At 53.9% G+C, this 13,982-nt stretch overlaps 1 protein-coding gene and 1 pseudogene across 3 annotated transcripts in view; both read right to left on the bottom strand.

Moving 5' to 3' along the window:
- Positions 1 to 1,710: 1,710 nt before the first annotated feature.
- Positions 1,711 to 4,531, bottom strand: LOC105821425 (annotated as a pseudogene). Its single transcript, XR_001138066.1, has one exon. The product of XR_001138066.1 is annotated as an uncharacterized LOC105821425 (transcript).
- A 344-nt stretch (positions 4,532 to 4,875) lies between these two features.
- SMAD3 (SMAD family member 3) overlaps positions 4,876 to 13,982 on the bottom strand; it is a 110,132-nt gene continuing 101,025 nt past the window's right edge. The window contains exons 6-9 of one of the 2 annotated variants that reach the window (XM_012658127.1): positions 13,758 to 13,970; positions 11,525 to 11,662; positions 8,907 to 9,051; positions 4,876 to 6,385 (exon numbers count right to left, since the gene is read on the bottom strand). In XM_012658127.1, the coding sequence (XP_012513581.1) occupies positions 6,262 to 6,385; positions 8,907 to 9,051; positions 11,525 to 11,662; positions 13,758 to 13,970 (620 nt within the window). In that variant the 3' untranslated portion in view covers positions 4,876 to 6,261. Of the gene's footprint in view, positions 6,386 to 8,275; positions 9,052 to 11,524; positions 11,663 to 13,757; positions 13,971 to 13,982 lie in introns of those variants that run through there. The other variant, XM_012658126.1, reaches the window with a different exon arrangement.

Genomic DNA, 13,982 nt, shown 5'->3' with positions numbered 1-13,982 from the left:
AGAGGACCTGCGGTACAGGGCAGTGCGGGCGCAATGACAGCAGAGAGACTGGAGACACGGGACTGCTTGGAGGTGGGGAGCGAGGGAGTGGCGGACAGCCGCGACTTCTGTGGATGCAGGCTGGGTAAACGGTCACGCCAGAAACAGGGCTGGAGGCCAGAGGAAAGGGAGATGGCTTAATAAGGGAAATGAGTTGTTTTTTAGATTGTGAGTTTGAGGTACTTGTGGATCCTCCATGTACCAGTAGCCAGCAGGCTGCTGGACATGAGTGTGAAGCTCGGGGTTGGTATCTGGGCTGTAAGTACCGACTTGGGAGCCATTAGCATTTGTGCGGCTTGAAATGGTAAGCGTGGATGAGACCACTCAGGGAGCAGTGGCAAGAGAACACACAGTGGTCTGGGAACACTGGGTGTCGGCCCCAGAGAGCAGCTTGTGCGAGAGGGCCAAGGAGAACTAGGAAGCTCCGGGAGTGGGGCCTTCCGCAAAGGCAGGTTTGGTCAGAGGGAGCGCAAGGGAGAGGAGGAACCGAGCTGCTCAGGGCTTGGAGGATGAGGGGAGAGGCTGCTGATACAAACTGCGCGTCAGAAAAGGGGGCTGCTCAAGTAAGGTGGGGAGATGAGTCACTGCCGGGGGTGTGATGTTTTGGATCACGTCGAACAGGCAGTTGGAATTTAAAGTCGTGGTGCTCCAGGAACAGGGTGGGTTAAAGGTGCCGATTTGAGTCAGCTGTTGAGAAATACAGACTACATAAAGCCTTGGGGAAAGTCCTTCAGGGGCAGGGAAGTGGAACAACTGGCCAAAAAATAATCATAAAGGCAGGAATTTGATGCGGTTCATGGAGGCCAAATCTAAAGGCCCTTACCGAGAAACCTGCCTTCTGGTAAAGGGCGGGCGTGCTGGGACTCTGGTGAGGTCCTTAGCAGGAAGACCGCTGCAGGAGTGGCCATGCTAAAGGACTATTCTCGCCCCATTCTGTCCTCCCCCAAACTCTGCTTACTCAAACTCTTCGAAACCACATGGCATTTTACATTTAATCATCTTGTTTCTTTGTCCACATCTTCTGGGGTCAATGTAAGATCCAGCCAAGGAAACAATTTTGAAGTCCCTTTTTCCTTGGGGGTTTGAGTTCAAAATGAATTTTCACAGGAGCTGACAGTCATCTGAGCTGAAGAGTGGAAAACTTGTTACTTGTGAATCTAAAACTACCTTCACGCCTGTAGGAACACTAGTCCGGTGGCATTTAGGACACGGTGGCAGCATGGAAGAGGCAGGCTAGGAGAGGACTAGTAGAAGCAAGAGGTGGCAGAGCTTGAGGTTGGGGTGGTAGCATTCCATCATTTGCCACTGGCTTTCGGGTACAGGGGGAATAAATGCAAAACGGCATTGCCGAGGTGGCATCACGGGGACCTGTGCAACGTTTAGATGTGGGGAGCAGGGACACGCACTAACCAGGAAGCTTACCTTTGCGTGGATGGCCCAGGTGCTCCTGTCACTGCTAGACTGGCTGGCACTGCACGTTGCCCTTGGTGAGTGAATGAGGGCAGTGGCTATTACGTGAGGACGACGGCAGAATGTGGCCTGGCACGTGGGTGGACAAAGTACATCTGGGCTTGCAGACATTTTCCTCTGGTCCTCCTGAGCCCTGAAGCCCCTGCGACCCTGCTGGGCTCCCTTTTAAATCTTCTCTCCACCCAGAGACAGCAGCAAGAATCAGACTGAGCTTCCGGCACAGGAGCTTTTCCACGAAAAGTTTATTAGAAGGGCACTTACAGGAGAGAGAGGACACAAATCTTTAACGACAGGGGTACAATGCTTAAACAAACAGGTGCTCTGCCTTTAAAATATAAAAGTTAGAAAAATCTAAAACACTATAAATACATACATGCTTTTTACAAAGATATTAAAAGGTCAGGCTGGCTGAATAGTGAAGGTAATCAACATCCTCCAAGTTCTATTCCCACCCCCAGCACACACCGAGAGTCCAGAACAGCCGAGTTGCAGCAGCAGCCGTGAAGGTGAGTGAAGGCTTCTTGGAGAAAGACGGCTCCCGCTCTCTGTGTAAAGTTTTCACCCCTAGGAAGCGAGGGGGGCTTGGTTCAGAGAACCCCTGTAGAAGGGCCTAGATTGGACTCAGAGGCTGCCTGTTTTTACACGCTGCCACCTGTTTAGCCAGCCTGGTTTGGTGTTTCTGGATGCTGAGCCAAAGTCACTACACCCTCCACCGACATTCAGAACTGGCTGTGCCCCAGCTCTTCTAGCCACTGTCCTTGGGAGGGGAGACCTTTCCAACTCTCTTTAAAAAATTAAATAGTTATCTGGATGGTTTTAAGAAATTATTACATAAATATAAAAACACCAGAATACTAGAGTATAACCTTATTTCTGCATTAAAAAAAGAAAATCCACTACAGAATCACTGAGAATTTCTAGATCCAGTTTACATGAGAGGCGAGTTCCTTTTATGTGATAGCTGTGTTTCTGAAAAGTTGCCTGGACAGCAAGTCATTTCCCCGCTGACAACTCCCATCACGGGTGCTTCATCTTCATCTTCGCTCCTATCCCCGGGGGTACATTTTTCTGTTTTCCCTACCCCCTCGAGAGGTGGCTGATGCTCCTTCTAAGAGTGATGCACGTTGTGAAGACTTACTTGAAGGGGTCCTAAAGGGAACATTTATGCCACACAAAAACGATACAGCGTAGCTGTGCTGAGGTTTTCTTCTGGTAAAATGGGGACACGTATATATTTTGGGGAAACTCCCAACTCTAGCCAAGTCACACAGTAAGAAACGGGGTCCAGAGCTAGACTTGTGCCCTCTCTTGCAGCCCCCTTGGTAAGCAGTCCCATGAGCGGCCTGCAGGTTCCCTTCCTACCTCTGCGTCTGAGGACTAAGGAGAGGGGTCTAATGTGTGCTCTGGCCCCGTGGAGCCTCAGAATGGCAGCGTGGGGCTAAGAATGAAATCGGATATTTGCCTTCTCCCAGATTACTCACGTACGTGCATGACATGCACACGCCGCTTAAAGAAAACCTTTCTGTGGCTTGAGTAAAAGCATTTAGCCTGGAATATGATCAAACTCTAGGAAGTCAAGGGGGGATGGAGAAAAACAAAACAAACTAAGCACGTGATACGTGCTACAGCTCATTTCAATACATTAACAATGGATTTAAAAAAATAATCACCACAGTCAATAAAAAAAATACAAGACAACATAAGGACAATGGAAAAGTCTGCCAGCAGCCTTGCCCTCATGTGTGTTCTTCCTAAGAGCCAAAGTCCCCGCTCCTGACTCTGGGCTTGTCTCAAAATGTCAGATCTACAGCCTGCCAGGAAGGTGGCCAGCTGAGATGATGTTCCAGCACAGGCCTGTAATCCAAACCGGCTGGGGGAGCTACCTACGTACGTGCTGGAAGATCTAAGTTACTAAGTAAAGTTGGGAAGAAGAGGGCTAGTGGGGAGGAGTGGAAAGGAAATAAAAGTCGGCTCCTCGGGAGGTGCTGAAGACACGGACCTATGCCCCGATGCCAGCCACACTCGGGTCAGTGTCAGCACGAGCCACAAGGTAAAGACGGCGTCATGGCGGGAGCCTGGGAGAGGGGAACAGCACACGTGGTCATGTCGCCTGGACACGCTACACTTCGAACTGCTACCGAGCAGCCACCGTCACAGCTCTAAAACTGCCCTGGTTTCCTCTTGCCCCTTTCAACTGTTCTTTAAAAAAGTTTTTTAATATACAAATGCCATTCATACAAAAGGATTTTAAAACTAAGAAAACTAGTTTTGTGACTTAAAGGAAGGACACTAATATTACACGTGCCCAAAGCACCTACGTAGCGCTCTAGGATGGGAATGGCACCGTTTCCTAACCTCTTAATTGTGACCAAATTTATTTTCAGTGATGGCAAAGGTGGGCTTGCCTACAGCCTCCTCACACGTCCTCCTGTGGCAGTCTCTGGTCTATAAAGAAAGGGCCAAGGAAGTAGCCTTCAGGTCTGAGCACTGAGCGTTCTAAGCCACCATCCAAATGCAGCCAAATGTGTAATTCATCACATCTGAAGTTTTTAACTTGCCAAAAGTATACATTTCCTTCCCTTCACCTGGAGTAAGACAGGACTTCCGTAGATCACTGGGTCGCCAGAATTGGGCTGTACCTGAAGCTAGTTCCCCAGCAGCTGGGGCACAGCTGTGTGCCACAGGAAGTCCTCATGGGATCGTGTAGCAGGTGGAGAATGGCTTTTAGGAGAGGGACCGTGATTGTTCCAGCAGACGCCAAGGTGGAGTATTTGTGCCCGGGGTCTCAGAGCTGACCAGGATCGCGAGTGCACACACAGGAGGTTCGGAGGCTTCCTGCGTTTGTAAGAGCAGCCCATAGGTCATTTCGTGCCAGGCACACACTTCAGACCCACAGTACTTGGCCTCCTCAGAGAATGCGAGGAGTTCCGTGTTTTCTCTGGGTTCTGCGTCAACATCCCTGCAAGAAGACTCGCACAGGCCTGGCAAGGTGCTCCTTCGGTCTCTTCCTCAGGAGGCTCAGGGAACAGCTCTCCTACCGGGAAGCCTCAAGGCTACCGCTTCATAGGCACAGGGTCCTGCAGGTGAGGTACCAGGGAGCCCCCTACATGTTCCTACAGCATCAGAAATTGCATCACATTTGAGATTTATAACCTGCCAGAAGTATACACTTTCTTCCCTTCACTTGGAATAAGACAGGACTTCCATAGGAAACCCTTTTATTTTTCCTGGTATAAATCCATGCAAAAGTGCTGGGATAAGTCATTTCATACAAAAACAGCAGCAAAGAACAAAGTACCAATTGAAGGTGGCAATTCCGTCTGCGTATTCTGCAAAAGGCCAGTAAAAGAAGACGGCTCTTCTTTCTTTTTTTCCAGTTGAAATAATTTATACTAGTTTTCTCCCTAGTTGCCACTGGGAGCGGTACTTATTCCACAATATAACTGCTGTAGTTGTCACTGATGATCCTCCACCGTGAGCTAGATCATCTTAGATCCCAGGGGGAAGATGGCAGACCTCTTTGCACCAAGCCTGCAATTTTCAGAGGTGTAAAAAAATTTTAATAGCCCTTTTCATTTGCCTGTGTTGGCCCGCAATTTTTCCCTTCTGGTGAATTTGCTCCTGTAAATTTCAGCTTCCGTAAGTGCTGGCAGGTGTCTCTGCAACAAAACCTGGAAAAGCTTCCCCTTGGGAGAGACAAGGGAGAAAAGTAGTTGCTGGGACTCGCTCTGGTTTCTCAGTCAATGTGCCAACCCAGGATTTTTTTGAAAAATATCAAACAAACATTTAAAAGAGCATATGATAAAGTTGATTTAATTACTGCAACTGACTACATAAATCAATATAGCCGTATGCATCAGAATCTGGAGCGAGCTCGTACAGATGACAGGGATACACTCAGGACGGTGCTGCCTCAGCCTCAACGCCATCCCAGGGCCAACGGCCGCCTGCTTCATGTGAACACTTACCATCATTCAAATCTCTTTGAGATTACTGGGATAACAGAAACTCTACACTGCATACGCACTGAGCTGCAGCAGATCCTTCCGACTTTTCAAAGTGAAAAAGGACAAATTTCAGTTTTTAAAGAAGAGGTGGCTCTCACCAATTCCCACTGTCCCGTGCACATGTTCTGCCGAACACGCCCATGCCAACTGGTATGTCCTGAGAGGGGAGGGGGACAGCCAAGCCCCCTCCACACCCCAAGTCATTCTGACTCCCGAGGTGCAGGGTCTGCTGGAGTGGTGGGGTTTGGTCGGGGGTGCTCAGGTGAAGCGTTTGTCAAAAGCGCTGACAGCTGGGTGTGAAGTCTGTTCATGGCCCTGCAGGCTTTTCCTACCAAGGACACCCTTCCAAGGAGAACTCCACAATCCAGTCCTGGACAGAGGGGCATTTCAGTTGGACTGTGACATCCCAGATTGCTGTCATTCAAAAAGGAACGAGGCTGGGGGTAGGGGGAAGGTGGTGAAACACTACCTGTTCTGTTCGCTCAGGCCACCAGAGCAGAAGCCACTTCTTGCCCTTGAAGCTGGCGCCAAAGGGCAGATACATTCAGTAGACATAGCTGTTCATAAAATCCATCTCTGGGTTTGCTTTTGTGTTTTGGAAAACAGACTGGTGCCACTTTAGTTGAGGGAGAAAAACTTCTTCCGTGACAACAAAGGGTTGAGTAGAGTTCCAATCTTCTCCACCTCCTACATGGCTGTTCCCCAAGCCCGCCCTCCCCACCCTCCCCCTGCACACCCAGTGTCTCTAAGACACGCTGGAACAGCGGATGCTCGGAGAGCCCATCTGGGTAAGGACCTTGTCAAGCCACTGCAAAGGCCCATTCAGGTGCAGCTCAATCCAGCAGGGGGTGCTGGTCACTGTCTGTCTCCTGCAAGAAATAGGGAAAGGGGTGGGGGACTTAAAAAATGCCCAGAGGGACACACAAGTCAGAACACCGTTTTCTGCTTTGGGGACAGTCTTCCTGCCAAAGTCAGAGATACATCCCACCTTGCTAGACAGTGCCCTAGAGGGGGTGCCGGTAACTTGCTGAAACTACCAGGCCAAACTTCTGCATCTAGGGAGGACTTTGAAAAAATCAGGTTCTCTTGAGGGGAAGGAGGTGGACCTCAAAGAGTTAAACATGGAAAGTCGATTCCGGGGTGCCAGCCAATTACTGGGACGAGCCCCCCAGTGGAGGACCTCCAGCCCGAGCAAAGGTGTCCCTGGCTCCCGTCTGCACCGAACGGGCACCTGTAGCGCCCCATCTCCAGATCCAGGCCCTGCCTCGGCCGGCGGCGATGACGTGCGTCTGTCTGATTGAGGGGTGTTTTTTACAAAGCGCCGACAGAGCCCACATGCCTTCAGTTCCCAATGTGCTGATATAATTCCCATCTACGGCCTTATTTTGGAAAATCTTACGAGCAGAGCGAGCCATGGAACAATTACTGGAAAAAACCGAGGCACACCACACGTTTCTTTTCCCCAAAGCTCTTTGTCTAATTTCAGGCTGGTGGATGACGCAGCTCCCAGGCGGGCTCCCAGAGGCCTCCACTGCGCAGAGGCTATCTGCTGAGGCCGGAGTCGCCGGTGCCAGCTGGAGGTGAGAGGCATGGGCCCTGGGCCCCGCTTTCAGCCACCTCACAGAGAGGAGGACTGAAACCTTACTCTCCTTGGCCCCAGACGCAGAAGGAGGGCAAGACTATTCTGGGAAGGGGCCGCACCCGCCCGCTAGGCTGCAGGGCAGTGCTGCCAGGCGGCCGTGACGCGGTGGGTCACACAGGACCGGGTGGGCCGGCAGTGCATCCCGTACGGTGATACGGTGCCCCCGGGGAAGCCTTCCGCCACCAGGGAGCCACTTCCCACCACTTGGAGCGGGAGGGCCCGATGCCGGACCAGTCTAGGTCTGCTGTCCTGAGGGCGCCACCCTCCGTGCTGGGCCTACTCTTCCTCCGAGCAGCAGGGAGGTTCAGAAATGGGCTCGCTGTCTCGGCCCTGGGGTGTCTGCCTGACCCAGGGTGCCTGAGCGTGGCCCTCCGGACTGCAGTCTGGCGTAAGAAGAGCAAAGGGACTTCCCCTTGCTCTTTCCCAGTGGGGCCCATCTTTAAATATTTCCCTTCCCCACTAAAAAATAAATATTAATTTTCTAACCTTTCACTCTTGTTCCCTAAATGGTCTAAGCCGGGCCTAAAAGGTTGGCTAAACCGGCTCTCCAGCGGGACCTCTGGGCCCGGGCCAATCTCCCGAGGCCTCTCCTGAGGTCTGACCACTTCCATTGCTCAAGCGGCCACGCCTTGATTTCAGAAAGACCCCAGAGACCAAAGCGCTACGTTTCCTGACACCACGGGGCAGACACAGAAGAACGGCAGCTAAAATACGGTAAATGGAAGAGGAGGATTTTACAGACCGAAATCCTTTAATGAGAATCTGACTTTCCATAAGTCATGCTCATCTGGATTTCATTATAAACGGTGGCCCAGAGCCAATATTGAAATGGGTTTGGCCCGGGTGCAGAATGACTGCAAAACAAAATGGATTCCAAACATCTGGAAAAACGAAGAGAAGGGCAGAGTCGCTCGCGAGGCGCTGGCTCCAGCTGACGTGCGGGCACCTCCGCATCCGCCGCGGAGCTGGGGCTGGCAGGGGGCGTGCGCAGAAGGAGGGGTGCGCGGCCCCTGCCCCTCAGGAAACTCCCAGCCACGTGGGGCAGGACAAGGGACTGGATTCTCTAAACGCAAACCAGAACTGCCCGAGAGATTCAACGGGCAGACCAGTAGACCTATTATCAGTGCCAGGTTCGACCAGTATCTAGAATTCTAAAGAAAAGAAAACCATTTACTTTTTGAGCAAGAAAACCTTATTCCTTCATCACCACCCAAATCTCCTCCTCCCTTCTCTGATTCTGTGTGAATTTCCTCGCTCCTCAGGGTCCCCAGTGTCCCTGGGTCAGAGATGGAGCCACGGAGAAGGGAGGGGACAGCGAGGTGAAGACTTAACTTCCTGGAGAGGGTCGTTCTAAAGCCATCTGCGCAAAATGGAGGAGGCGGCAGTAGCCAAGAGGGCACAGTTCCAGGCTCGGCTTTCTCACTCATGATGTGACTTCAGCCAAGTCCCTTTCCCTCCCTAGGCCTCAGTGCTCTCACCTGTGCAGCAGGGAGGACGCCACGGTCCCCACCCGGCGGTGGGTGAGGATAAAACAGGACGCGTGCGTTCAGGGCGCCCGGGAAGCTGTTCCGAGCTGGCGGGTTCTGTTCTGCTCGGGCCTCACCTCCCAGTGCTGGCTCGGCCCCTCCCGCCTGCCAGGCCGGGCCTCTCTCTGAGGGCTGGCCTGGCTCGTGCCCTGGGCCCCGGCCCACCCTGCTGTGCGGAGCGGCCGGGAGCTGGGTCCGCAGTGTGGGCGGCAGCGCACTGACCTGTACTCTGCGCCCCAGCCTTTGACGAAGCTCATGCGGATCGTGCACATCCGGGTCAGCTGGTAGACGGCCTCGAAGCCCTGGTTGACGGACTGCGCCAGGAGGGCGGCGAACTCCTGGTTGTTGAAGATCTTCAGGTTGCATCCTGCAAACAGGCAACAACGGCGCCATGGTGGAGGAGCGCACACGTCCGCCGCTCCCCTCCTGGAAAAACCAACCCCTGGATGCCCCGGCACGGCTTCGTTCACGCGGCTCCAGGCGCGCACGCTGTGTGATGCGTTAGGCACACGCTCCACGCTCAGAGCCACGAGAGGGACAGGCCGACTCGGACCCTGCACTGGAATCCTTCAATCCGCCACCACCCCATCGGGAGACGTGGCTGACACACGTGAGAGCGCAAGTCAAGGCTGGCCCGCGAGCTCCAACTCCCAGAGCTGGGGGACGTCTGCAGAGCGGCTTCTGAGAACAGGGACATGGTGCGCAGAGGTGGGCCTTGCCCGGCAACGGGGCCGGGAAACAGAGAAGGAAGGGGCCTCGCCAGGGTGCCCGTGCCGTGGGGTCTGCTGCCCACCTGGGACCGGCAGTGCCGGCGGTGCCACAGCAGAGAGCGCCAGCAGGGACAGGCCAGCTGGAAGGCCACTGGGCCTTCCGTTCCAGCAGGCAGCTTGGCAGAGGGCCGGGGCCCGTCCACCCAGGCTCCTCTGACAAATCCGCCCCGCACTGGGCAAGGAGGGAGCAAGAGATCTGGGCCACCTTTAAGCCTCTGGGCACAAGGCTGGGTCGAGGTGACATTCACAGCGAAGTGAAGGCGTGCGTCTAATTCTCCAGTCAGTAAAAGCAAAGACAGGCACAAATCAAGTTTAAAATAAACCTCCTGTTTGAAGTCCCACTGCCTGAGTGCCAGGAATGTGTCAACCAGAAAAATAAAGACAAAAGCACATGCCAGAAATAACCAAAAGGTGAGCTGAGGTGACTCTTCTGAACGGGCCAACCCTGGGCCCCTAATCTTGCTGTGTGACTCTGAGCTGGTCACTTTCTTTGTGACCTGCATCTCCTCTGTAAAACAACAGGCTGGCCTCGGAGGTCCTCGCAGCTCTGACGTTCTGCGAGCTGACAAACACCACCAGAGCCAACTCGGCCCTCGTCCCAAAGATGGGGTAGGGCTGGGGAGGGGAGTAGGCGCGATGCCAAGACTGCGACGGAGCTTCCTCTTCTCGTCCTCTCCGAGGGGAAGTGTGGGGGCGCAGGGCTGAAGCTGGGCTGGGCCCAGCAGAGCCCGGAAGCAGAAGAGAGTCAGTCCATCCTGGCTCGGCCACTTCCCAGCCATGCGTCCTCAGGCAGGTGGCTTAAACTCCCTGAACTTGTCCCCTCAACGCGTCTCCTACTTGCAGAGCCAGAGTCACGGGAGAGGGCCACATGAGACACAAGCAACAAATGTCCTCTGTGATGCAGCCACAGGTGCTGTGGGAGCAGGGAGCACTGTCGCCCCGTCAGACTCTGCATTCTGAACTCTGCCTTGCCCACGGTTCAGCGCTCTCCTGTTATCTGCTACTCAGTGGGCAGGAAAAGGCACACCACACACGTGCCACAGGCACTGGCCTGATGCAGGCCACATGCTCTGCCAGCCAGTTACAGACCACGTTTTGCAGGCTGCGTGCTCAGTGGCCGCATGCCCCGGGAGAAGAGGGCTCCGGTCGGGCTTTGTGCCTCGCTTTCCGAAGCAAAGGGGCCTTGGGTCACATCAGCCTCCTGCCTGATCTTGCTGTCCAGGTGTGGCCCTGTCCAAACCACCTTCCGCGTGCAGCCTGACGTACCTTTCTGGGGTGTGAGTGGGATGCATGAGCCCTGCTCAGAAAACCTGCAACAGTTTCCCAGAATAAAACCAAAGCTTTCTCGTGTCCTTCCACGCCTGGTGCCATCGTGCTTTTTAAACACGTCTCCTGACTGTCGCACACACGGCCCCCCTCCAGCCAGAGTGCTGCCTGAACGCGCCCTGCCCTCCATCACCTCGGGGCCTTTGCCGGGACTGTCCCCTCTGCCTAGAGTGCCCTCCTGGGCCCGACCCCTCATCTCCCTGTGCCTGATGCCGGCCTATCCTTTGGGGCCCAACACCTTCTCCTCCATGAAGACTCACCTGACCCACCCCTGCAGTTCAATGTGCTTTCTCCCTGTCTGCGCTACTCGCTTGGGGCTTGGACCCCTCCCTGGTATTAAACTCGTGTGTGTCTTTCTTATTCACTCCATAGGTCTGTAGGGTCTGTGGGGACAGAGCAGGGCCCCATCCACCTGCCTGTCCCCCCACAGCATGTGGCGCTGTGCCCTGCATGCTGTGTGTGTCTGTGCAATGCACGAGTGAAGGAAGGAAGCCACACGGAGCATCTACGCACACAGGGCAACAGGCAGGTACCCTCGGGTTAAAGGAAGATACGTTAGATGCTACGTTTGCTTCCTGGAGGTCCAGGGAAAGCACAGTAAGGAAACGCAATCCAATCAGCTCCAGGATGACAGTGCGAACACCGATGAAAGAAAAGGTAAGAAAGACGGACTCTTTCTAGCATCCCAGGCATGCCCTTGGGGAAAAGGACCTCAGGACGGGGATGGGTGTGTGGGCGGCTTACCTGGTGGGATCTTGCAGACAGTGGCTGGGTGCCAGCCATAGCGCTGGTTACAGTTGGGAGACTGGACAAAAATAGCGCTGTCGCTGAGGCACTCTGCGAAGACCTCCCCTCCGATGTAGTAGAGCCGCACGCCTCTCCCTAGAGAGATCCGGGTCAGACAGGACCGGGGCGCCCCCACCCGCACACGGTGGCCAGGGCCAGAAGGGGAGGCAGAGCTGCAGGGGGCGCTCAAGGGACTGGTTCTCTGCCGGCTTCCCCAGCAGACAGACCTGGAGCCTGAGCCTCAAACCCAAGTAGGGGAAATCGCGGGCCATGCTGGGTTCCTGAAGCCAGTGGGGGCAGGTGACGAGAGAAAAGAGCACAGGGTAAGCCTCAGTGACAGCCTCTGCCACTGACTCGCCCCGCAGTCGAGTTATTCAACCTCTGAGCCTCAATTGTCTCTACGGTGGGGACGACGATAATCCCCATGCTCACGGCGTTACCGTGAGACACGCGCTAAGTGCCTGGTGACTGTCAGCCGCTGCTGCTGCCGCACCACGGCTATGTGGTCCTTTCCCACCGCAGGACTCACAGACGGGTCAGCAAAGCTGCAGGGTCCTTCCGAGGCAGCAGACACCCAGGAGCCCTTTGCTGCAGGGACGGCTCAAAACTACCTCCTGTACCTTTTTCCTCCCTCGACGTATTTTTCTAGAACATTCCATGGGTTTATATCATTTACTTTTCTTTCATCTCTTAAATCGACTCCAGATGGACAGAAATTATTTTTAAATTGGCTATGCAATTTGAAGTTACATAAACACTCTGACAATCAGCTCTCTGCTCAGCCAGGGATGTTCCCCCTCCTGCCTGGGAACGTCTCTGTCCCCTTCCTGGGGAAGAGGCTCAGAGGGCTGGAAAGAGCCGGATTTTACAGGCCCAGTGTCAAGAGGGATGGAAACCAGCTGACCAACCTGTGCACCACTTGCTGTCCCCTGCCCTGCCTGCTTCCCACTACCGTCCCATCCCCCAACCGCTCCGGTTTCTTCTGCTTTCAGCCCTGCAGGACTTGGTGTCACACACATGTGCGCAGGTGTGGGGGGCTCCAATCACAGGAGGGCAGCTGCGTTATGTCCAAAGCAGGGGGAAGAGGTGGGGGTGGGAAGACTCAGACCCAAAATGTTTCTTTTGTTTCAGTCATTTTAAAATAATTATTTTTAAAATATAGAAAATGCTAGGCTCAGTGCCATATGCCTGTAGTCCCAGCTACTTGGGAGGCCAAAGTGGGAGGATGGCTTGAGCCCATGAGTTCAAGACCAGACTGGGCAACACAGTGAGACCCCATCTCTAAAGAAAAAAAAAATCAAACCGAATAAGTAAATACATCAAAGTACAAAGATAATAAGTAAAAGCTGTGTATGCCGCCCAGAATTTAGTATTTAGTATCTTTTTCAAAAAAGAAACAAGAAAGGACAGGGGTTTGGCAGTGAGGGCTGTTTGTCACTGGCCTCCGCAGAGCTGTTCCCCACCACCCAGGGCATCAGATTATTCCCTGGAAAATGAACGCACCACCTCAAACACGTGGCCTCCGAACTTTTCTTCTCTTACTATAGAATCGATTCTCTCTTCAAGTGAAGTCTTTCATGAGAGCCCAAGATAACGAACAAGTGAGTGTAGAGTTACCCTGGCTCACGTGGCCAGACCCCCCCTCTGCTGCCCTGCCCAGCTCCCGAGTTTGCCGTGGGAGCCCCTCGGCCAATCCTTTGGGCTCCAGCACGACGTCTGAACATGGTAACTTTCTAAGCAACCCAAGTGACATTAACACGGCCTCATCCTCCCTAAACTAACAGTGATCTTTTACACACGCTCCGGGTGCTGGCGGCAGAATGCTAACTGTAGTGGTGTTTGGGTAGTGGGCTATTCTTGCCTTTCTACCTTTTCTAAATTGTCCAGAATAATCATATATGAAAACAACAAAAGAGGACTGCCTACTTATCAACCTATCTGTACCATAAGGGTATTTTTATTAAGAGAATTCCACATGTTCCCTTTCTCCTCGACTTCCCTTTCTTGTCCCTTTGAGTGGGGATGATCCAGCAACCTGAACGCTACTGTCTGGCCCGTAACCGAGCAACAGAGACCGGGGGCTGGCTGGGGGCTGGCATCCCGCCCCGTTCCTGCGGAGGCATAGCACAGCTACAGACAGGGGCAGGGCTCTGGGTGGAGGAGCAGCTGGGGGGACGTGGCCACCGCTTACCGATGTGCCTCCGCGTGAGCTCCACCGCTGCGTTCCTGTTGACGTTGGAGAGTAGCCCCAGGCAGAAGCGCTCCGAGTTGGAGGGGTCGGTGAAGCCATCCACCGTCATGGACGGCTGCGAGGCGTGGAATGTCTCCCCGACGCGCTGGTTCAGCTCGTAGTAGGAGATGGAGCACCAGAAGGCCGGCTCGCAGTAGGTGACGGGCTGCAGGTCTGCGGACAGGG

Source organism: Propithecus coquereli, unplaced genomic scaffold, assembly GCF_000956105.1.
Source record: "Propithecus coquereli isolate 6110/MARCELLA unplaced genomic scaffold, Pcoq_1.0 Scaffold573, whole genome shotgun sequence".
Classification (NCBI taxonomy): domain Eukaryota; kingdom Metazoa; phylum Chordata; class Mammalia; order Primates; family Indriidae; genus Propithecus; species Propithecus coquereli.
The sequence above is the reverse complement of the archived record's forward strand: the minus strand, read 5'-3'. Positions and strand labels throughout refer to the sequence as shown.